A 23,199-nucleotide genomic window follows, 5' to 3' on the forward strand; every position below is an offset into this window, starting at 1 on the left:
AAGACATTACTTTGTTTAACTGTTTTAAAGAGAACCCTTGTTACATTAAAAACATGTTTCCCTTCTCCGAAAAGCCTTTGTAAGCGAAGTAGTCCAACTGAGACAAGAAATCTATGTCTGCGTTGTGTGACTCAGTTATTATAAAACTGTTGTTTTGTGAAACTTTCTTGCGTAGAAAATATTGTTTACTGACAAAAATTGAATTTATATCAATGTTTAAAAGAGAAAATTTTGTATGGCTATAAAGTGAAAGCCCCAATTATACATAAAACATTGAAATATTTGTTTGTTATTTTTGTATGCTGTGTAGAGTTACGGGCAAAGGTCAATTCCCGGGGTCAATTATAACTAGTTTGTCAAAACTGACCCGTGTTAAAACTTATTTTGTCCAAAGTATTTCAACTTAAAGTCCAAAACTATTCACTTAATTTCTATGCCGAAATTCAACAAAATAGAGCCAATTCAACATTCTTTTAATGCGTTGTTGATCTCATACAAAATTTGCATAAGAACGTGAACATGCTAATTTCGTTTTGCGGCTCCATTTCGTCTGCGGTTTCAAGTTACGATCTGAAAGCTCTATTTGTCTCCCTGCCCTGCTAATGCTTATTTTGTCCATGCTATTCGATTCAATAGGGAAACTATTGACTAAAATAACTAGACTGAATGATTACCAGGAGAAAAATCATCAATTGAGTAGAACTAAAGCGATAATCTTTTTGATCTCCAAAAATTTGCATAGGAACGTAAACATGACATATGCAAATTAAATGAAAACACTTTTTTGCATTGCCGGACTTATTCCAACAATTTAGATTTTAAATCTTCAGCGAAGCTAATGGTAAAGTTTGATGTCAATGACCACAGGTAAATATAAAACACAACAATTATTTCGGTATCAAGAGCTTTTTGGCAAACTCTGCCGTTGAAATTGAACGGCGCGCGCGCTCTTCGATAACGCATATTTTCAACTCGTGTAGGCGCGCAGTTCTTGATATTTCTGAAATGTTCACATCAAACTGATTTTTGAGGCGTTCTTTTAAAATAAAATTTTTCCAGAGGGGGGTGGGGGTGTATTCTGCATTTAAGGAATTTCCGAAGGGGTGGGGGGGATAAAAAAATGCCTCGAAAATGGAAAATCCTGGGGGGTGGGGGGGTCCTATGTGAAATTCCCTCCGTGGTGGGGGTATGGATATTTTCTGGAACCACACATTGAAATCCAAAAGAAAATTGGGGGTTTTCATGCATCTTTTAGAGATAATTATTTAGCAACAATTCTAAAAAACAGTAAAATACAAAGCAATGTATGGCATTTTTTTTCCAAATTGAAGCTTTATTATCTCTGAAAATTGCATGGCTACCCCCAATTCCCTTTTTGGATACCAAGAGCACTTGCCAAGTACTGCTTTCTCTGCATAGTTTTAAACCACGCAAAAATATCCCTGTATTAGTAGGCACCACCCATAGGAAACCTGAGTATCTCAAAATGTGCAGAACGTATGCACAGTGACAAAAGTAGGAACCATCCTTAAATAAACAAATAATTGAAAGAAACTTTTTTTATTATAGCCACTAGGTGAAAATACAACCACCCATTTACAAGATGAGGGATTTAACTGTTTGTGTCTTGCCTTTATGCCAGTTATCATGTAGATCAGGACAGGAGCCGTAGTGCTTACAGAAGACAACCAAGATGGAAGCAGAATAGAGGGAGGAAAAGCTTTGCAAAAGACAGAAGGCTAGAGAAGTCCATGTCATGGATGGCAGAGAATAACGAGGATGATGATGAGATGATGTGGCAACAGTATCTAGACTCCATCAGAGATCAGTAAGGAAAACAAGTTGGAATGTCTCTGTATTCTAACTCACTAGAAATTGGCTTGCAAGGGTATAATGGGCTCCCTTTGTTATAGCCTGGGTAGCAGACACATGTAAAGTATAGGGTATGAGAAAGAGTAGGTGCATGTGTCTCCTTTCCTCGCGTCTCTCTCGCGCTTTATATTTTTCATGCACATGGTATTTCATGCAGCTGCTAAGCAAGTCATCTTTGTAGATTTTAGAGCCGCCTTTCGTTAAGGCAAGGGTGCCTTAGACATTTGATATTCTTATGCATGTCTTCTTAGTTTTATTAGAAAGTTCTTCCAGTGGTAGACTAACCTTGTGGTGGAGTTCTGCAAAATCTTTGGCAAATGATCACACTCAGAAAAGCTATCCAAACGTCAAATTTCTAGAACTGCATTGTTTGATGTGCTTTAGTTTTATGCAGTAATAATGTATTGTCAATTACAATAATAATTATTTTGTATCCCATAGTGATGTATTCTAGAATAAGCCCTGTGCATTCACCTTCCTTCATAAACTAAAATGAAAGGTCGCATGACTTATGACATGTGACTTCACAATAAAATTATTAAAAGCTGAGAATAAGTAAGCTCCTGTTGACGTAAATCACTACAGAGCTGTAAGCTTTATAGAGCTACAATTTAGATGTTAATCTTTCTTAGACCTTGCTTTTTTATCTTCTCGGACTTGGAATTTGCTAGAGTATATTATGGTAATAAAACATGGCATATTTTAAACTCTAGCCATACCCCAGGGTTAGGGTAATAACTTAGTACTTCTTTTGCACCTTTTAACATAAAATGATCAAAAGTGTATTGTGGTGTGTAAGCGAAAGTTAAATACATTGCATTGATAGGTTCTCATTAGCACAATTGAATGTTTGGTTTATCAACAGAGTTGATAACAAGAGGTAAATTAGCCACCGTAGGGAGATTCAAGCGCTGATGTTTGGAGAGTTAGCCCTTTGTCAGAGCAAATTGATTCACTCTGACAAAAGGCTAACTCACAGCACTCGAATCTCTCTACAGTAGCCAATTTACCTTTAGTTTAGTGTCCCTCACAGCTGTTCTGTGTCTCATCACGCATACTCCTCTCCACGAGACACAGAACGGCTGCGAGGGAGACTACCTTTAGTTATGAACTTTTTTGATAAACCAAACATAAATATTCGTTTCTACTGGACCCCACAGATGCAGCACAACAGTTTTTTTTAGAAATTACGCCCTTATCTCATTAGTAATACTTTTTGCCTCCACAGATTTTCACCCAGAACAGTAACAACACTTCAGAATATGGATTTAGAAAAGATTGACTTGGACCTAGTAGTTGGTGTGATCTCTCACATTTCTCTTCAGATGGAGGTACATTAATACGCTATATTTACTAAAAAATACTGCCTCCTCCGATCACTTGATGCTCCCCAATAACAGGCCCAAATTTTCACAGCTCTCTTTGGTCTGGTATTCCTGGCTGATCGGAGGGGTGGGTGGGGGAGTTCATGTCCCCAAGCAGTGGCTGATAAGTGCTGCACATGAAAACAAAAATACAAATAAGCACCACTTCCGAAAAGTGTGGAGCATGGTATAATATACACTTAATGAATGTTCCCGAGGGAAACAGTTAGTGTTGTTTTTAGTTTTGTTTTCCTCAACTTCGTCTCAGGAAACATCAGGACTCGAGGGAAAACAAAACTAACCAGTTTCCCGAGAGACCATACATTAATTGCTTTGTTATTTTTATTTAGACTTTCCCTTCAACAATCAAAGCAAAACAAACAAACAAACAAACAAACAACTGAGAGGGCAACAACTGCGGGATTGTATCCTGATCAGGGGCATGTGACCAAGAATCAACCAATCACAGTGTTCGTTTTGTTGAGTGAAAGTCTAGGTATATAACAGTGGCTCATATACCATGGCCACTAAACCAATCAAAACTCTGGAACTGCAAACTGCGTTATCCAATGAGTCAGGTTTTAATAATAAGAAATGCTACCTGAGTGATTATTAATGATGTTATTTTGTGTAATTTTCCTCGATATAGGAAGGAGCTATTCTTGTTTTTCTGCCTGGTTGGGATGATATTACCAAACTTCATGACAAGTTAAAACAGGAAAGACTTTTCTCTTCAGGTATCTTAAGCAAAACAAACGTTTTACCTATTCAAATCAAAGGTGTTATAATAGTCTTAATTGTAATTCTGTGATTATTGAATGTTCATTTTCTAGTTGTTCTATGACATGCATAAATTAAAAGTTCAAATACGCATTGTGTAAGTAGTAGTATGTGCTCGCCCGTCAGAGCCTAGAGTCACGTGACCCATCTGAACCAATTACAATGCCGGATTTTGAACGTATTGTGAACTTCGATCAGTACAAGTTAATTGGCAACACTCTGTTGTTTTCTTAAAGGTTGTTTCTAACATTACTCTAAAACTAGTTTTTTAGATTACAAAATGTGTGCTTTTTTATGCTGATTACACTGAATTTCAGTAATTGTAGTTGGATGGCTAACATCAGCATGTTTTCAACTAGGTTGGTTCGTTATTTTTGATGTTTTTGTTCTAGTTTGCACCATTGAACAGTGATGCAAATTACATTGGTAATTTTTTTTTCTGTCTTGAAGATAAATTTAGCATCATTCCTTTGCATTCTATGATGCCGTCAGCAAACCAAAGAGAGGTAACGTCCAATTTTGTCCCTCACCTCACTGTTCTAGCAACGTTGTTGTTTTATTTTTTTATAAAGAAATTGTTAGTGTATGGTGTTGGCCCTCTCCTTACCCAAAGCCTGCTTCCCTTCTGCCAAGCAGAGAGGTAGTAATGGGAGCGAGAACAGCAGCCAAGAAAATTTCATGTATTAAAACCTGTGACAAAATCGTGAAAGCTATCATTGGTCATCGTGGTAGTAATAAATAAAAGAATCGTTTGTCTCACGATATAGTCACTTAAGACGTCACGACGTTTCGACTGCTTACTGCTAGGCCCAGTTGTTCGAAGGGCGATAAAAGATAATCGAGGTTTTCACCTCGCTCGATAATAATGTTTCTAAAAGCTGATTTAAAAGTCTAAGTTAAAAACTGAAGGGCAAAAGTCTTTTGTTAAAATGCCTATCGATAAGTAATTAAACTAGTATCAAACTTCGCGTTAACCCAGGAGTAGCTTAATCGGGTTTTTAACAACTCGGCCGATCACGCTTCGGCGGTATTCAAATCACGAAGGCCGGGTGTGATTGGCGGATTTCGATCCTTGCTTACTTCTGGAAGAAATCAATTTGTGACTAACACTTATACAATAATTTATAGGTTATCTAAGTTGTTTTTTTTCTATAGATCTCTATGTCCTGTCTTCTTTATATAACTAGTGCGTCAACGTTCTGATTAACTGATCAACACTGTATGTCTGTATATTGTTAGTCGGTAAAAGCTAGATTTGTAACAAAATGTTTTCTTGTAGGTTTTTGACCGTCCCCCAAAAGGTGTCAGAAAGATTGTGATTGCTACTAACATTGCAGAAACCAGGTATTTCATGATAGTCAAGAAAAAAAATGACATCTACAACCGATGTTGTACTTGAACTGTCATCACAAAATTGACGAATAGTTTCTTGTTAGAGCCAGTACCCTTTCAGCCAGAGATTGAAAATTACTGCTTAAAATTGAACGTGATTTCGATTGACGGATTCCCCGTTAATATCTCTAAACATTGCTTATCTTCAAGACTTCCTAAATACTGTGAATAACCTTCTGGCGGGACGAAGTGTATTGTAACGTAATGATTATTTTGTTTTTCATGTAGCATAACTATAGACGATGTTGTTTTTGTTGTGGATGCTGGCAAAGTGAAAGAAAAGGTAGGACATACATCAAAAACGAAGACAAGTTATTCAGTATCACTACCAACTCACAGAAAAAGTCCGATTTAAGACATTCAATTACGGTATGTTATTCAAGAATTATTACATCTACACGAACAAATTCCATCATAAATCAATTCTATTGCAGGAATTCATCAACAAAATATGGTTTAAACAGTAGATAAAAGACGGTATCAGACAGTAAGACATACAAAAATAAGCTCCTGCAACAAACGAGGGCTATAGCCGGAATAATTAGAACAAATAGTTTCCCTTGTTAAATAGAAGAAAAGGTTCTCGTAGTTATATACGCAACCAGACTGTTGCGAAAAAAACTGAAAAAAATTCAGGCTTTAACGGGAATCGAACCTAATAATACAGGGAGAACCTTTTCTTCTATTTAATCTTTCATCCGCAGTGCATATACATGTTACACATGCTACACATATAGTTTTCCTTGTGTTATCACACCTTTTCTTTTCTTCAGTTCTTTAACTTCCTTTGTAATCGCTCGTGTTCTTTTTGTACCACAACATGTGTTTTGTTTAGTAAAGATCTGCATCTGTGACCAGTACAGTGCTTTTGAAGGTTTTTCTATTTGTCTTGGCCACCGAGAAACAGGAGTCACAGATATCAGTGGTTATATCAGTAATTACATCAATACTGGCAATGATAGGAAATAACACGTTAGTTGTTAGACTTGTCATAAGTCAACTTCTTCTCATTGCAAAACCAGAGTAATGAAGTCGGCCCACACTGCGCTCTTTACAGAACAGACTCTGGGTACAATACTAATATTTGGTCTTATCAACTGCGTTGATAACTAAAGGTAAATTGGCCACTGTCCTGCAGCGTATGTCTCGAGCGTTAGCCCTTCGTCAGGGACTATCGACGTCAGCTTTTGTATCTCGTATCGATACGCTCATTTTACCCCCCCCCCCCCCCCCACCGACGCAGCACTTGTTTAGAAACTATCCCCCTTTATCTCAGTGAATAAAATATGTTGTTGAAAGTACTGTGCTTTTAATCGAATCTTTTTTGTCACTAGACTTATGATGTGAACAACAAAATCGCCTGTTTGCAACCAGTATGGATCAGCAAGGCTTCTTCGCGTCAAAGGAGAGGCCGGGCTGGAAGGTGAGTGTTGTTTACAAGAGCGTTTTGCTCGGTAATACTGATCCGGCTTTGACGCCCGGGGGGAAGGGGTATGGGTACTCTCCTATATATAGAGAGAGTGATACATAATATAATTAATAGTCATTTCTATTTTATTCTAGTGTTTTGTAACATTTCTAATTGTAAGTAATCGTTTAGTTGTTTATGTCTTAAGTTTTTATTTTATAGAGGGCCACTGGGTTATCAGTTTCCTTACTGTCATGTGCTACTCTCTAAAAATAAAGTCTATTGTATTGTATTGAATTGTATTGTATTGTATTGTATGCAAGCTATATAGCTATGTGCGGCGCCAAAGGGTATGGTTTTTGAGCGGTTTTGGTCTGAAAAAGGGTATAGATTTTGACTATTTTAGTCTGAAAGTCTAAAAACAGATTTGGATTCTAGACGGCCAGGTCTAAAAATGGGTATGGATTTTTTTTAGAGGAAGTCCGGTTTGGATAACCGAGCCACACCCCCACCAAAAACTCCAAGGAGTATCTCCCCTCCTCCGGGCTTTTAAGTCCCACAGTCAAAGTAGGTTTCATCTTAGCCAATCTTAATCCTGATTTTGTAATGAAAAATTCGATTTTCCATTCGGTTTAGGGTTGAACGACGTTCATCATACTTCAGCTAGCACGAAAATCCAAACTCTCTGGACTAGTTTGTTTAGAATGGATTGCATGGAGCAAAAGGACACACCCATGTTAGTTGAGAAGTTGCGTCTTCACGCGGGAGTCGATTTTCTCTCGTGCTCGAGTGTTTCCCCTGCTCTATTATCAGTAAGAGAAATAATTGACACCACTCGTACTCAAGGGGAATAGTTGTTGTGACTACTGAACAACCTCAAGAATGATAGATGTATGGCATATTCGGAAAAAGAAAAAAAAAAAAACCTGTTCTCGCAACAGGAACGAACTTAAGACCTTCCGATTACTAGTTCGGCTCTACCACTGAACTACAGGAGACTTGTGGGAGCTAAGGCCATTAAACTAGGTTCATGGGACAAACATCCTGCATACTGCTAGAATGTGTGATTTTAATTCATTTGAACAGAGTTCAGCCTGGTTACTGCTTTCATTTGTTCACCAAGTTCCGCGATGATTTGCTTGATGATTACCAGCTGCCAGAGATGATGAGAACACCTCTTGAGGAACTGTGTCTTCAAATAAAGGTACTCACTCAAACATGCAGAGCAAATTTCTGTAATCACTAGGATGTTCTAGTTTCGTTTGTTTGTATGTTTTCTTTCGGGGCGTTTACGGCACCCACACTCACGCATGGCACCTGCCTCGTGGGTTTATTTAGAGTTCTGGGCCGGGTTGTTCGAAAGCCGATTAATGCCAATCCACGATTAAAAGTCAACCGACGTTTTCATCTCGCTCACTATAGTGGTTTTTAAAGGCTAATTTTAAGCTCATGTTAAAGACAAGTCTAAGTCAAAAATTGAGGGACAAAAATCTTTGGAAGAATCTTTAAATGATTAGTCATTAAACTGGAATTTAAGTTCACGTTAATCCAGGACTAGTTTAATCGGGCTATGAACAACTGGGGCCAGAATGATTCATGACTGTGCTGTAAGCCCTTGTGCCAATTGATGCAGACACGGTGACTAGTTTATTGAACTGTTTTCTGTTTGCCAGATTCTCAAACTGGGCATGATCAGACCTTTTCTGTCCAAAGCCTTGCAGCCTCCCGAGGAACAAGCAGTTATCAATGCAATGGATGTACTTCATCAACTGGTAAGTAATGTCGGCAGTCAGAAGACAAGTGCTGTTTATGCCGGGGAAAGGCGCAGAGCGATGCTGGTACATTCCTTTTGGATTGTCAGCCTTTTCCTTCCTTCAGTGCTACTAGTCTCTAAGCGTTCCTCGCTCGTTTGACGCCGCAGTGGCCTCACCATATAACACTCTTGCCCATCAGGCCCCGCCCTAGTCTCCTTCGTAGCCGTTCGGGCCGGAGTCACGCGACGCGTGGGGAAGGGAAGCGAAGCGTTGCGTGACCTCGGCCCGAGCGGCTGCGAAGGAGATTAGCCCCGTCCCAGATTTCGCACAGATAACGAGTTGCCGCTTTAGGCTTTGCACAGGCAACGACGCAAGAGAGAACGTCCTGATGCTATGCTTCCATTTCTGGTGATTTACCAATGCTTGCCGAACATCAAACAGAACAACGCACGCAATACGATATTATTTACAGCTAGTTCTTACACAGGAGCCGCAGAAACCACCCCGTATATTGTTATCATAAAGGACCATAAAGAAACAGACCGTCTTTGTTGATCTTATTGCAGAATGCACTGGATTTGCATGAAGAGTTAACTCCACTGGGTTATCACCTGGCTGCTTTACCGGTAAATCCGCGAGTCGGCAAGATGATCTTATTTGGCGCAATCTTCTCTTGTTTGGACCCTGTGCTGACCGTGGCATCTGTGTTGGGATTCAAGGATCCTTTTGTTTTTCCGCTGGTAAGCAAGAACGGTTTTTTCGACTTGTGATGAATGTTGTAAACGACCTAAAACTCAAAATGAGAGTTTGTTGTGTTCATTGTATTGGTTGTTGTTGTAGTCTTATCTGCTGGTAAAGTAAATCTCGCTTTAGCAACGACCGTGCAACCACGACGGCTCTGCACGTGCATTACACTTTTTGGTACATTTCTTTGTCGTCACTGCACAACTAGGACGTGAAATTTCCTGATGGGACGTTTTATGGAGGACGTAAACACACGACGACGAATTTTTCTTTCTCTTTCTAAACTTGGCTGCGGTCTCCGAGAATTCAACTCCAGGAACTTATTTCAGCTACATTTGCCATTTAAAGCGAGTTGGAAGAATCGCGACGACGTTTGTAAAAGCGCGAATACATTTTAATAGTGAAGTTTTCGCTGTCGTCGTTGCTAAAGGTTGTCAATTTTAATCAGGCATCCGTTATCTTACTGCTTGATATATGGGCTCTACAAAGCTGCTAAATTGATCCTACTTTCCTTGTAAATCACCCGTGTTTTCAATTACCAACCTCAAAAGTCCGTTTATGTCTGTAAGAACTTAGGTTTTTAAATCAGGGTCAAAATAATTCAGTGTTTTATTGTTATTGTTGTGTATAGGGTAAACAGAAGGAAGCTGAAAGCGCCCGCTTAAAGTTTGCTGGTGACACACGCAGTGATCACTTAGCTCTGTTGAATGCTTACCAGGTAAGCCCGGAGACAGTACAGTTATTTTGATAATACTTCACATATTGACAATTTAAGGACGGTGCCTACTAAAAAAGAAGTATGAAAGGGGAAAGGAAAAGCAGATCTTAGCAAGGGCTATTGAAATCCAAAAAGATATTGGGAGTAACCACGCATTTTTTAGAGATAATTAAGCAACAATTGTTCTGAAAAACAGTTAAATACAAAGCAGTGTATGGCGTTTTTTTTCCCAAATTAAAGCTTTATTATCTCTGAAAAATGCATGGTTACCCCAAATTTTCTTTTTGGATACCAAAAGCACTTGTTAAGTTCTGCTTTCTCCACATAGTTTTAAACCGCGCAAAAATATCCCTGTATTGGTAGGCACCACCCATAGGAAACCCGAGTATCTCGAGACGCGCCGAACGTATGCGCAGTAACAGTAAAAGTAGGCACCGTCCTTAACAATTCATCCTTTAGCGTGTGTATATCGAGTTATGATGACGCGGAAAGTTTGCACGGGAGAAGCGTAACAGATGCTCCAGGCGCAGTGCTCTCCAACTTCCCAAGTGTATCGTAACTCTCACGCACAACTAAATGCAGGAACCAATTGTTTTATAAAATTGCCAGTGGAACTGTAGGCAGATGTACGACGAACGACTTGACGAAAGCCGAGAAAAAAGCATCCGTACGAACGAGTCTATAAAGTTAAAAACGTCTTAGGGTCTTTTGTAAGGTAGTATTTTGTTTTGTTCTTATAATATTTAATTCTTTGTCCAATTTCTCGTCCGAAGATGTTCCATCTGTCGCGCTAGGCCGCTCGGGCGAGAGAAAAAATTATGCAAAGCAAGAAACAGGTTCTGTCCCCAAGGTCCGGCGGTGAAATCCAAGATGGCGGCACGAAATCACCGGGAAGACCCTGGGACCTAGTGTTATTGGCTTGTATATCATCGTACTTGCTGAGAAGTTGCGACCTTGAATTCTCACACTTCTGTCGCTCCATACCGTAGATCTTAAAAATCGCTCTCGTATAAACGAAAATTTATTTATTTTTTACTCATTTTACTTTTGCGCAAGAGAAGTAATTTAAATTATTATTAAATGTTTTATTTGAATTATTGCCTTTCTGTTCGTTATTTTAGGGTTGGGAACGCTCGGCGAGACATGGACGTGAAAGGGACTTCTGCTGGAGAAATTTCCTCTCTGCGAACACCATGAAGGTAACATGCATCGGACCCCGCTGAATTTTGCTCTTTTACGTGGAGTTTATTTCTGCAGTGCTTTTTTGGGAAAGGGCTTATTATTCCAGCGAATTCTGGTTGCAAGGGATTTATTTGGTCGCCGTCTTGAATTAAAATATTCTAGAAGAATTAAAACTTGTTGCTATCAAAATACTCAGTTCACTCAGTTCACAAGCTAACACCATACCACCTCCAGCTCGATCATAGGATCTGGAAATCATGGACTGAAATTCCACCAGGGTCGGAAAATTGGCCTTTAGTCCTGGTCTTAGTTGCGGGATTTTCCTCTTAGGACTTATCAGGAGAGTTTTAAAAGATAGATTACGTTGTTTCTAGCTCTTTTATGTACACTACAGAAATACGATTTCCATCGCTTTATACGAGTGCTACCTATATCACACACGTTCTACACTCACTTAGCTGTTCTGGGTTTTTGGCTGATATGAGGCAAGAAGCTAAACGCGGCAGATGTTCACTAATGACTGTGTTATCTACTTTTTTTATTTCAGATGATAAAAGATATGAAGCAACAGTTTTCTGGATTACTTTGTGATATAGGTTTCCTAGACTCCTCTGATCCAAAAGCTCGGGCTGCTAATCACAATTCAGGTGTGTTTTATCTCACTTCTTTCCTTTTTCATTTCCTTATCTCTTTTACTCACTGTTAGTTGTGTGTCCTTTTACAGAAAATCTGAAACTCGTGAAAGCCATCCTTTGTGCTGGGCTGTACCCAAATGTTGCAAAAATAGATCACCATCCAGCATTTAAACGGCAAGTAATACATTAACCCTATCTACATCGAGCTCTTTTTTGTCTTCTAAGGCGGGGGATGACGTCATATGACGTTGTATTTAAGTCATGAATGCCAAATAGCGGCCATTTTGGATTTCTGGATTTCACCTTAAGTTCAGGAAAGCGCCGAAATTGAACGAAAACTATCAAAGCCAATAAAGGAATACTAGCATGAGCTAAAAACGTAAACGTTACGGTAAGAAAAGAAGTAATTTCTCTTCATTTTAGAAAGGGATTTTCCATTTCATGAAAAACTGCCTGTCAAAAAAAAAAATGTTTGCCCATACGCAAATGCTTAAAAAACACCAAAAGGAATATATAAAGTGAATGTTCAAAAAGGGATAAGAAACGATCATCATTCGCAGCGATTTTTCGATGCATGAGGCGGAAATCATCTGGCTGTTTACAACACTGGTATAATACCCTTCCGTTGATGTAAACTTGTTTCTTGAATTCTGAAGATTTCCGGTACTTTAAGCAGTTTAGCTTTATTGAAAGGCTTATATGTCATGGGCAATATTTTTTTTTCTCATGCTGAAAAACAAAATTGTTTGATTAAATCCTCAGGCCTCCAAAACTTCGAACTAGGGAGGACGGCAAGGTGTGCCTGCATCCCAAGTCAGTGAATGCTGAGGTCACAGTTTTTGAGGACAACTGGTTGATTTATCACGAAAAGATGAAGTCTTCCTCGGTGGGATAACAACTTAATTTTGTTTATGAGTGTGAAGATGAGTCCATCTTTAGTTTCAGTAGTTGGAATCACCTTGGGGAAACAGGGATTGCGCAGCGATGAGAACACTTGCCTCCCACCAATGTGGCCCGGGTTCGATTCCCGGACTCGGTTTCGTATATTTGTGGGTTGAGTTTGTTGTTGGTTCTCGTCCCTGCTCCGAGAGGTTTTTTCTCCGGGTACTCCGGTTTTCCCCTCTCCGCAAAAACCAACATTTCCAACTTCCAATTCGATCTGGATTATTCTCAAGCACTTTATCATGAGCCTCTCGTAGGACTTCTTGTACGAACTTTAAAGATAGAACCGCGTTACTCTACTCAAGCTTTTACTCGGAGAGTAAATTTTAAGGTCTTTAATCCACTCAGCTACTGTTATTACCAATCGTGCGATCCACGTTTTAACCGCATAACATCGTTGTTTACATTGCAGCTGTTCCTGTATGACAGTACTATGATTGCTCCTTTTCCTTTGCTGTTTTTTGGTGGTGATATTTCTGTGCTTATTGAAGAAGGCCAGGAAACTGTTGCGGTTGATGAATTCATCAAATTTAAATCTCCGACAAGAATCGCTAACTTAGTTAAGGTTGGTGTTAGTTGGCATTAAAGTATCGTGAAACTCTGAGGCTGAAACGCAACTTCAAGCGGGATTTAAGGGGCATTATTTCAGAACTTTGCTCCACAGGGATGTATAGCCGAAGAGGTGTATTTTCTAAGGTCCCGTTTATATGGAGAAAAGTTGTCCCGGGTAGAAGGGTCACTCGCCTACCCGAGCTACCCTGGGCGAGCCAACTTTTCCTACATTTCCTTACAAAACTTGGCGAACCGTTTGCATGACAAACAAAAAGTAGGCTCGGTTAGAAGGGTGACCCACCTAGCCGGGTAACCCTTTTTCGATGGTAGGGTCACCCTCCTAGCCGGGCCAACGCTTCTCCATATAAACACTTTGGCTCGCCTAGTCGGGTCAACTCCGTCAAGGCGAGACAATCAGAGCACGCGCGAGCGCTGTTGGCTCGGGCAAAGGGGTCAACTTTTTTCTCATTTAAACACTCGCTGAAGTTGACTCGGCTGGGAGGGTGACCCTCTTTCCCGGGACAACTTTTCTCCATATAAACGGGGCCTAAGGAGTTTTTGGCTCTTCGGTAGAGTTTGCCTTTTTAGCAAGTTTAAAACCTGCGTGGTTTACCCACGCTTGGCCCCGCTTGTATTAATGCTTGGCTAGAGTTGCTACTTTGGTTGTGGTTTAGCGGCATTCTGTGGTGGACTTGATTTGCAGTCGTTTAATTTTAGCTAATTTTCTCATCCTTCGTGGTTTGAAGAACGTAACCGCCCTTACAAAATGGCTGAAGGTGTTGCCTTTTCTCTATTTTTTCTTCCTTTCTAGGAGCTGCGCGTTGAACTCGATAAACTTTTGAGACAGAAGATAGCTCAACCGAAGATGAAGCTGAGTGCAGGCACTGGAACGGCTAATAAGGAAAGTGCTCTGCTGCGAGCCATTATCGACCTGATTACAAGCGAGGAAAATACAAACTGGGTGAGTGCTGACCTCCCTCCACTTGTACATAAACAAACAAACAAACAAACAAACAAAGGAAACAACTTGTCCTTCCCTTCGAATTCCAACTTTCCTTTATCACTGTCTAAACTGTGTCTAATTTTTTTTTTTTTTATCTTTCTTCTTCTCCTCAGAAAAGACAAAAAGCACTTGTCGATAATTCTCAAGAGAGCTCTTATTAATTGCTCATTGTTTTGGAGGCCGAGCCAGAACTATAGAAGATCAGAGAGAGAGAGGCGTTTTGTTTGCCTGTCAAGTCAGGCTGCTTTCTGGGCTGATTACGAACGGAGCTAAGTTAAATATATGCAGGCGTTTCCTCCACGCTCTCTCAATTTTGGCGCGAACTTATGACGTTACCAAATGGCACACTGTGGGAGGCGCAACCCGTTCGAAATCAGGCCGTTCGTACTTAACTTTGCGCTCGCCCGCGGGAGAAGGAGATAGCTTAAGGGGCAAGGCTGCTTTGAAACGGCTCGCGTGATTGGGAATGGCTGTCTCGCAAATTATCTTATCCAATCGGCGAACCCGCGAGTTACGAACCTTGATAACTGTATACTGTAAGTTGTCGCGGTGCGCGAGAGAGGGTCGATCCGCGCGACAGAAGAGAATGGGAGCCTCTCTCCTTACCTCGCGCTAGCCTTTTTCGCGCGCGTGTGAACTAGCGTGCATGCGGACGTCTGCTACAACTAAGGAGAAAATAAACGACGCTTGTGGGCCGGCTTCAGCGAAGTGAGACTTGTTATAAAATTTTGACGAGACTCTCGTGTATAACTGCCAAACAAAAATAAATGATATTTGAATATATTAAGGCAAGGAGTTCTGCTTTTATTTTCCAATTTACAGAAGAGGTAGCTATGTTTTGCAACATAGGTTTAGTCTATCTATGGAGTAGTTATTACACTGTTGTTACAAATAAAAAAAAATGGTTATTTGGAGTAGATGTTTATCTTTGATTGGTTATTTATTATCTCTTTCAAACATTCAAACCGCTTTTCCTGACAGTTTTACCATCAGTATCTTGGCAATTTCTCTACATATATTTTGTGCATTATATATCCCACCGACTTTTTTGTTTTCGTCTTCGTAGCAACTGGCCCCAGTGGATAAATAGGCCATTTCCGAGTTGCTTTGAACCTCATGAATATGAAAAACTTTGCACTAAGCCTCGCTTTCATAACGAGGTTCGCAGCAACTCGAAAATGGGATTTTATTGGCTTAGCGGCCATGGTAAATGAGCCATTATACCTACCCGAGAAATGGTGACCATCAAATTGTCTTCTGGTTACTTTTGCAGAGCGAAATCAGCAAGGTCAAGCAATTTTTCTTGATTGTTTTTAATAAAACAATTATTCCACTCACGCTCGTTGGATATGAGATGATCATAGCCAACGCGCACTTGTGCAATAATTACACTGGATAGCGATTTTTTTTTCCGCTCTTTGAACAACCGGAGCCAGATTAATTGTTGTTGAAGCTGCTCTGAAACTGACAAGTTTTTAATAGGACAATCCAATTAATTAGAGGAATTTCTTAATCTAATGTCTACATTCAGAAAATGGACCCATGTGCGACCTTGCTTTGTGCCTGAGACCTCTAACATATCATGTACAAAGAGCCGCTCACCAACCATTCACGTGAGCTGTAATACTCAAATAATTAACGACCGAACGATATGACTTAAAAGAACGTGACAAAAAAACTAAATAGAGCAAATAGACGTATTTTGAAACTGGAAAAGGCGAAAAATGAAAATAAGAGCAAAACAATAAATATGTTCTCAGATAGCATCTCATCGAGCGCTTTGTGGAATCGCAAAAAGCGTGGACTGGGACAGTTCCTAAGTACTGCTGCAAAGCGTCGGAGTGATCTGCGAAATGAAATTGTAACAAAAGAAAAGAAAAAAAAATCAAAAATGAATTCGTGGAAAGAAATAGGACATAGCTACTTAATAGACGGTAAAAGCGAACATAGAATCACTAGGGAACACTTGGGTAAGGTTTAAGGTAGCTACAGCATGCTGAACTTAGTCTGAGTATGAGGAATCCAAATGAAAACGACTCAACGCGTCCGCTAAGACATTGGACTTTCCGCTAATATGACGCGCAGATAAACGGATGTTGTTAAGGGAGAGCAACAACCAAAGTTCACGGAGACAGCGTTGCATGAAAATGTTCGAGGAACGTTGATTGTTCAATGCGGACACGCTGACCTGATTGTCGGTGAGAATCACAACATGTGAACCACGCAAGCGATCCTGCCAAAGTTTGAGGCAAACGAGGATGGTAAGCAATTCGAGCTGGTTAATGTTCAAATGTTGACTAACAATGAAAGGAGGAAACGTGGCATGGAAGAATTCCCCAAAACACACCGCACCACAAGCGTCAAGACAAGCATCACACGCGAACAATTCTGGATCGGACACGATGATGGCGGTCGGGATCACTGAGACACCATTGTAGTGTTGAAGAAAAAATTTCCACCAGATAAGATCCTCACGCATAACATCGCTGACAGGAAATAACTGATGTCGGGGACTGGCAAAACACGCACGTAAGGCGTTGATTAAACGACAACTGAAAGCACGACCCGGACGAATGCAAGCCGTAACGAACGCCAGTTTACCCAGAAGTTGTTGCAATTCGCGCTTAGAGAAATGGGTCTTATCCAACCATGAAGAAAGAAGGTTTTGGAGTTCGTGCAAGCGGAACTCGGGAACTGTCAATGTCATTGTTAGCGTGTTCACAGATATTCCTAAACAGGTCATTGTGTGCGTGGGGGGAGTATCTTTAGCAGGCGATGATTGCAATCCGAGCTCGGAAAATAAATGAGTCATGCGATCAAACGATTGAGTGGCAAGTTCGGCGGTTTCGGCGCCGTAGAAATCATCAATGTAAACGTCTACGAGAATGCCTTCTTGGTTAAGAATATGCGCGACGGCTTTCGTTGTTCGTTGGCAGGCTAAAGAAGCTGAGCGTAAGCCGAAAGGCATGACAGTGTGAAAATAAAACTGACCATCCACTGTGAAACCGAGAAGATGATAATCGTGCGGGTCCACAGGAATTTGTCGGTAGTCCTTTTTAAAAACAAGGCAACCAGGACCCTTGAGATTAATAAACTCGGTAAGTCTGTCTATCCCGGGCAAACGCAATTTGAAAGGTTCGTTGAGGTATTCATCGGGCATAATGCCGTCATTAACTGACTGTCCGGGTGGAAAACTGAGATCATGGACCACGCGTGGGATGCTGGAGTCGCGTTTTGGAACACATTGTAAAGGAGATACAACACAATCGACACTAAAAGGGTTGAATTTGAACGGGCCAATTATAGCATGATATTGAAGTTCTTGTTGAACGTAATTGCGAAGCAGCTGCAGATTGCGATGCGCGGACGGGTGATTATAAATTGTTGAGCGCGGAAGCTGACTCTTAGTGTAATTGATGGGCCAACCAAATTGCAAAAACTGTGTCACAACAGCATCGGGAGAATTGCTCAGATAATAGTGCCAACGTTCAATGTGAAAGGCTGTTGTTATTTGCTTGAGTCTGTTCTTGAAAATTGTAACGCAAAGTTGATCTCACTAAGTCAGCGAGACCAACTTGCGAGATATGTCAGTCTCGACTGGAATCCACAGAGCTAATTGTCGTGACTGTGGGGATGGGAAATTTGCGTTTTGCACAATGCAGCATAGGATGTTCCACCGAGTCGCATACACGACATCGGTGGTTGGTGGCATATGTTGTAGCTGTAGCGGAACAACTACATTTCGCAGTATAGTTCCAGTCCCGGCAATAGCTTTCCTTCTGTGCGCGGTCAGAGCGGTTCAAGGATCGCTGAAACGGTGTTTGGGGACCCGCTTGACTCTGCTGTCGCGGAGTGCCCGACGGGCGTGCCTGCGAAGCGGTGCGCAGATCTTGGTGAGTGAAGAATGTTTGCGATTTTTCACGAATAGCGTCAGAGTTCGACCAGGAGAGCCTATTCTGTTCTATTGCGGTAGCGATCGCTAAATGAAAGCTACGCACACTCGACCAAGTGTAAGTAGATGCACGCTCCATTAGAAGTTGAAGATGTGTCATCAAGGCTGGTTTACTTAGATCAGATTGTTGCTTTTGGAATTCTAAAAACCCATTAACGAAATCCGGGAGCTCTAATGAATCATAAAGTATAGTACCTTTTGATGAGAAGACGTAGTTATTGGGTAGGGTAGATCCGGGTTTCATCTTTTCCCGCAGTTGCTCCAGCGTGGGGATCACTCGGAACGGAGCGGTGGAAGTGGCTGGCGTAGATGTCAGTGCGGCCTGCAGGGAAAGTGGCTGTTCGACAACCTTAGGCGTCTGTGGAGACTCTGGAGTCGCACCTTTTAGTTTAGCCATCTCCAGTTGGGCCTTCGTTATTTCTAGCTCAAGCTTTAGGTTGTCGTTCTTGAGTTTCTCGATTTCCAATAGAGTTTCTGGGGAGGAGGCTGGTGGAGGATCTTTCTTGGAGTTTCGTGCCTCTGATTTGCCAGCTGATCTAGTGGAGGTTTTCTTGGATTTTGCTTTCTTAGGACGGGCACCGGTTGATTCAGGGAGTTCGGTGCCCATGGAGGCCATGAGTTCCGTCAAATTGTCAACATCATAGATGTAGTCATCTTTATCTAAGTGACTGGCCATGACGACGAATTAACGAAAAGGCTGAGGAAATTGGATGTGAGCGGACGAAAGATATTGCTCTTGCTTTCACAAAGGATAACACAGGAATGAATGATCTTTGACACGCACGACATCTAAAGGTCTTATCTGAATACACGCATTACAGAGATATCCATTACGGAAACTAATGTAATTAACCCTTTTAACATATCTACAATAAAAACACTCGCCGCTCACCAACCATTCACGTGAGCTTCGGTCGTGGTGGGGGTAGGGCGGGCAGAGTTGTGGGCCAACATTCTGTGTGTAATATTATAGAGTCTAGTTGTAGAAAACGAGTATTGTTGCAAAAATCAATCAAAAGGAGATATCTTTTAACTAAGACTACAGTGAGTGAATTAACAACAGAAATTCACTGGTAAAAGGCGTGCTGAGGTTATAAAAGTTAACTTAACCAAGCGCAGATCTTTTGGCTTAATGTGCACACGGGACAGCTTTCCTGCACGCAACACAGGTACAGAAATCAACCAGGAAAACGATTTAAAAAACAGGATTTAAGAAACCGTATTTATGCTTACCTTTCATGTCCATAAGCCAACACATCGGCACAACTGCGACAACAAATGAAATTGGGCCCCAATCGGCAAGGAGAGTGATAGTCGTGTTGTCCCAACCGAACACCACTTGCGCAGTACCCTGAATCGGTCCCCATGTATTCCAAATTAAATTGTTCAGCGAAGCAACGATTGAAAATATGATCAAAATATACCATCGCCGTCTGTAGACCTTGCACTTATTCTGGTAAACTGAGCCAAGCGACTTATAGCGCCGATCTTCGGAACGAAGCAAGTTCTCTCTCTCCTCGAACGACAGCCCTCGTATCATCGTTATTGTACCGTACCGCGATTGTTTTCAAAACACTATGAAATCAAAATTGCAACGATAATTCCTCTCTGAAAAACTAGTTTGATTCCTGGGGTTCTTTAGTTAGAAGGCTTCGTTCACTCAAACAGGGCCTGATTCAAAGGTTTGAGTTTCAAAAGGCGCGACGATTCCACAACAGATCGATCCCGATGAGTTGTTCTTCGTTGTGGCTTCGTTTAAAAACATACACTTTACCCACTACAGGTCGAAAGTTGGAAAAGAACACAAAATGCGTGTAATACTTATAGTCGATCGATCTTTCCAGTAACAAAGACAACAACGCTGGCGTTCCGGCGCGAAGAAATTTTTTTTGCACTCTCGTCATGTGATCTCCTTGCGGGGGACGGGAGCATTGCGCATATTTTAACAGCAGCCCTGTTTCTGGACTTTCTCAAAGTCGCTCGTTCGCTTCTCGCGCTGCGCGCTCTCTAAGCTCGACTTATAAGCAAGTCTACCCTGTTTCATAAACCTTCTTCCAAATTACTACCATTTTTCAAATTAGTCCTTCCTGCCTTGTTCAAGGTAAATAGGAAATTTGTAGTATAAGCAATCTCGTTGCTTTTTCAGGTATTTTTTGCCATTGCCTAAGAAAACATGAAAGATACTTCGAGTCTACAGGTACAGCCTTAGCCTACGTGTAGCTGTAGCCACCCCCCGAAGAAAAACGTTTTCCTTCGGGGGGTGGGTACGGCTACACGTGGGCCAGTACAGCCTTCGTGGTGTCCTTTCGCACAGCGATGAGCTTGTGACTCCGCTCGTGACCTTAAGCAGGAAGAAGGAGGTTCCTTTGTAAATGCTGTATTTGGATTTCCTCGTGGTGAAGTATAGACGAAAAGAAAATCAAAGAGATAACCAAAAATACTTAATCCAAGGTTTTGGCAATAAGTTTGTGGATGTAAAGGCCGAACTGATTTATTGACCTTGGGCGAGTACAAAACGTGGTCCCCCGCCCATTTGGACCCCATCTGGACCCTCAGTTTTATATAGAAAAAGGGTAAAAATGAAGTATGAAGTAAAAAAAAAAAATCGAAAACAGGGGAGCCTATTTTTAAAGCCCTTCCAGCCCCCGCGCTACTCGTGACTCGCGGCTCGTACCCGATGTTATTTTTTTCCCCTCGGATTTTCTAACAAAAGAGACACAGCTCGCAGTCCGGCTATACAGGTTTGTGCGGCCCCAAAGGGTAAGGTTTTTCAGCCGTTTTGGTCATAAATGGGGTATCAATTTTAGCCATTTTGCTAATAAATATAGTCTGAAATGTCAGCCGTCTCCTCTCCCTAACCAACAGTCTCTCTCTCCCGCGCCCCCTGTGGGTTAGGGAGAGGAGACGGCTGACATTTCAGACTATATCATGATGTTTATGGCAACTGTGTACGTGCCGCAACGGCTTGTAGACTGCAAGCAGTCCCTTTCTGGATAGTCGAGAGGTCGAGCGAAATAGCCGACCGCGAAAAAACTGTAACAAACGAGCGGAGGGGGGCTTGGGGAGAGGCAGGAAAAAGAGGAAAGGAAAAGAAACTATCCAGTGGAGGAAATGTACTCAAACCAATGCCTTTGCCAAGATTTCCACATAATCCCATTCTTAAATTTGACACATGCTTCTACTCTATTGTCAAATTATAGGACTATCGGGAAAATCTTGGACATATATTAAAATTAATTTATCTGCTGGATAGCGAACTATCCAGTGGACAAAATTATCCACCCTTTGAACTACTGAGGCCTGGATTCCAAGTATGCCAAGTAATCTATTTCTATCACTGTGGATCTGTGGTGCTGCTGTTAGGTTTTCATACATTCCTGGTGAAAAATTTTATCATTTTAATTAGTAAGTTGGAGGTTTATTTTTAATTTTTGCATTCACAGGTTTTGGAAGCTAAGTTTGCTTTGTGTCAGCACATTGCAAGAACAGTCTCTTCTCGTTTATTTCTCCTCGCTCCAGTCTCGCTGCGCTGTGAGCGCACCATCCCGACTGGCCAGAAAGGGACTGCTTGCAGTCTCAACGGCTTGTCACGCGCTCCTCAGTCACGCGCCGGGCTCCAGGGATTTTAAACTGAAGTTGACTGACGGCCTCAGCTGGCTGCAATATTTCTCATAATGCCATGTGCCGAAGTAATTATCTATTATAATTATTGATTCCCATGAACTTCTATTGTTGTGTGTCTGCCGGTTGGATCTTCGATTTTAGTCCCACGTATGTGCGAGTTTAGTCACAGGTATGTGTGATAATTGCATGTGATGGTCATTGCTATTGTTCCTTGTTTGTGATGAATATATCTTCGATTTTAATGGTTGGAATAACGATGACGATCTAACGATGGAATTAATTCGTGCAAGGCGTGCATACATACTTGCATACATACATACATACATACATACATACATACATACATACAGACAGACAGACAGACAGACAGACAGACAGACAGACATACATACATACATACATACATGCATGCATGCATGCATGCATGCATACATACATACATACTTGCATACATACTTACTTACATACTTTGCCGACATACTTGCATACATACTTGCATATGCGTTGCATACTTTATAAGCCAGAGAATAGCCCTTTTCACGGTGGATTTTTCTCATTTACATTACAATGTTATCCAACGTGGATGCAAGGCAATTTCGGGCTTAAACTACAAATAGCCCGAAATTGCCTCATATATATGCTAGATTTCATTGTAATTCAAATGAGCAGAGTTAACCGTGCAAAAGGGCTATTCAGTCATTTTACTCAGTGGCAACGTGGGTTAGAAAGACGATGGATTCGTCGGAAGAGGAAGGATTATTTATTACACAGAGCTCTACGAAGGGAGATATTTCTGCAGAAATCGAAGGTAATGTCGTGTAACGTTTGGACGTTTCTGTCAGTGCTTAAATTCTTTATCGACTTCTAAAGGCGGCGTTTTCATTTTCTTTTTTTTAAATAGAGCAAAGATTTAGAACGCCAATTACAGCTTTAGAATGCGAGAAGTGGCACTTCGAAACAAAAAATTAAGTCGCAATGAACGAGAGTTAAACGCAAACGGTACTGTTGACAATGTTGTAAGCTATCAGTTTTTGTGCACTTTATACATTAAATTTCCTAAACCAGGCTGCAATATTTTTAATAATTGTAGCCTGCACACTGCAATATTTTAATATTGCAGCCTGCACACTGCAATATTTCAGCATGCTTATTTAGTGCGTTTAATTATATTACCCCTGATATTTTCCCTGCTGACAAAAAGGACGGCCTCCGTTTTCCCCAGACAGTTGATAGAGACTTTAAGCATCGACGACGGGAACGGCGACGTGAGATTGTGA

The 23,199-nt window shown here is 41.1% G+C and overlaps 2 protein-coding genes across 2 annotated transcripts in view; one reads left to right on the plus strand and one right to left on the minus strand.

Annotated features, from left to right (window-relative positions):
- LOC146487067 (ATP-dependent DNA/RNA helicase DHX36-like) overlaps nt 1-15,260 on the plus strand; it is a 31,475-nt gene extending 16,215 nt beyond the window's left edge. The window contains exons 13-30 of the mRNA XM_085091835.1: nt 1,643-1,828; nt 3,101-3,203; nt 3,886-3,973; nt 4,467-4,522; nt 5,296-5,360; nt 5,637-5,691; nt 6,743-6,831; nt 7,903-8,020; nt 8,490-8,588; nt 9,137-9,310; nt 9,946-10,032; nt 11,154-11,231; nt 11,762-11,861; nt 11,939-12,023; nt 12,612-12,735; nt 13,204-13,356; nt 14,155-14,304; nt 14,460-15,260. Of these exons, the coding sequence (XP_084947961.1) occupies nt 1,643-1,828; nt 3,101-3,203; nt 3,886-3,973; nt 4,467-4,522; nt 5,296-5,360; nt 5,637-5,691; nt 6,743-6,831; nt 7,903-8,020; nt 8,490-8,588; nt 9,137-9,310; nt 9,946-10,032; nt 11,154-11,231; nt 11,762-11,861; nt 11,939-12,023; nt 12,612-12,735; nt 13,204-13,356; nt 14,155-14,304; nt 14,460-14,507 (1,858 nt within the window). The 3' untranslated portion in view covers nt 14,508-15,260. The remainder of the gene's footprint in view (nt 1-1,642; nt 1,829-3,100; nt 3,204-3,885; nt 3,974-4,466; nt 4,523-5,295; nt 5,361-5,636; nt 5,692-6,742; nt 6,832-7,902; nt 8,021-8,489; nt 8,589-9,136; nt 9,311-9,945; nt 10,033-11,153; nt 11,232-11,761; nt 11,862-11,938; nt 12,024-12,611; nt 12,736-13,203; nt 13,357-14,154; nt 14,305-14,459) is intronic.
- A 2,657-nt stretch (nt 15,261-17,917) lies between these two features.
- LOC146487070 (uncharacterized) lies at nt 17,918-18,974 on the minus strand. Its single transcript, XM_085090216.1, has one exon. It carries the CDS (start codon nt 18,972-18,974, stop codon nt 17,934-17,936), a length of 1,041 nt encoding a protein of 346 aa, XP_084946342.1. The 3' UTR covers nt 17,918-17,933.
- Nucleotides 18,975-23,199: the final 4,225 nt, after the last annotated feature.

This window comes from Pavona decussata, unplaced genomic scaffold, assembly GCF_977016875.1.
Source record: "Pavona decussata unplaced genomic scaffold, jaPavDecu1.1 SCAFFOLD_19, whole genome shotgun sequence".
NCBI classification, from domain to species: Eukaryota; Metazoa; Cnidaria; class Anthozoa; order Scleractinia; family Agariciidae; genus Pavona; species Pavona decussata.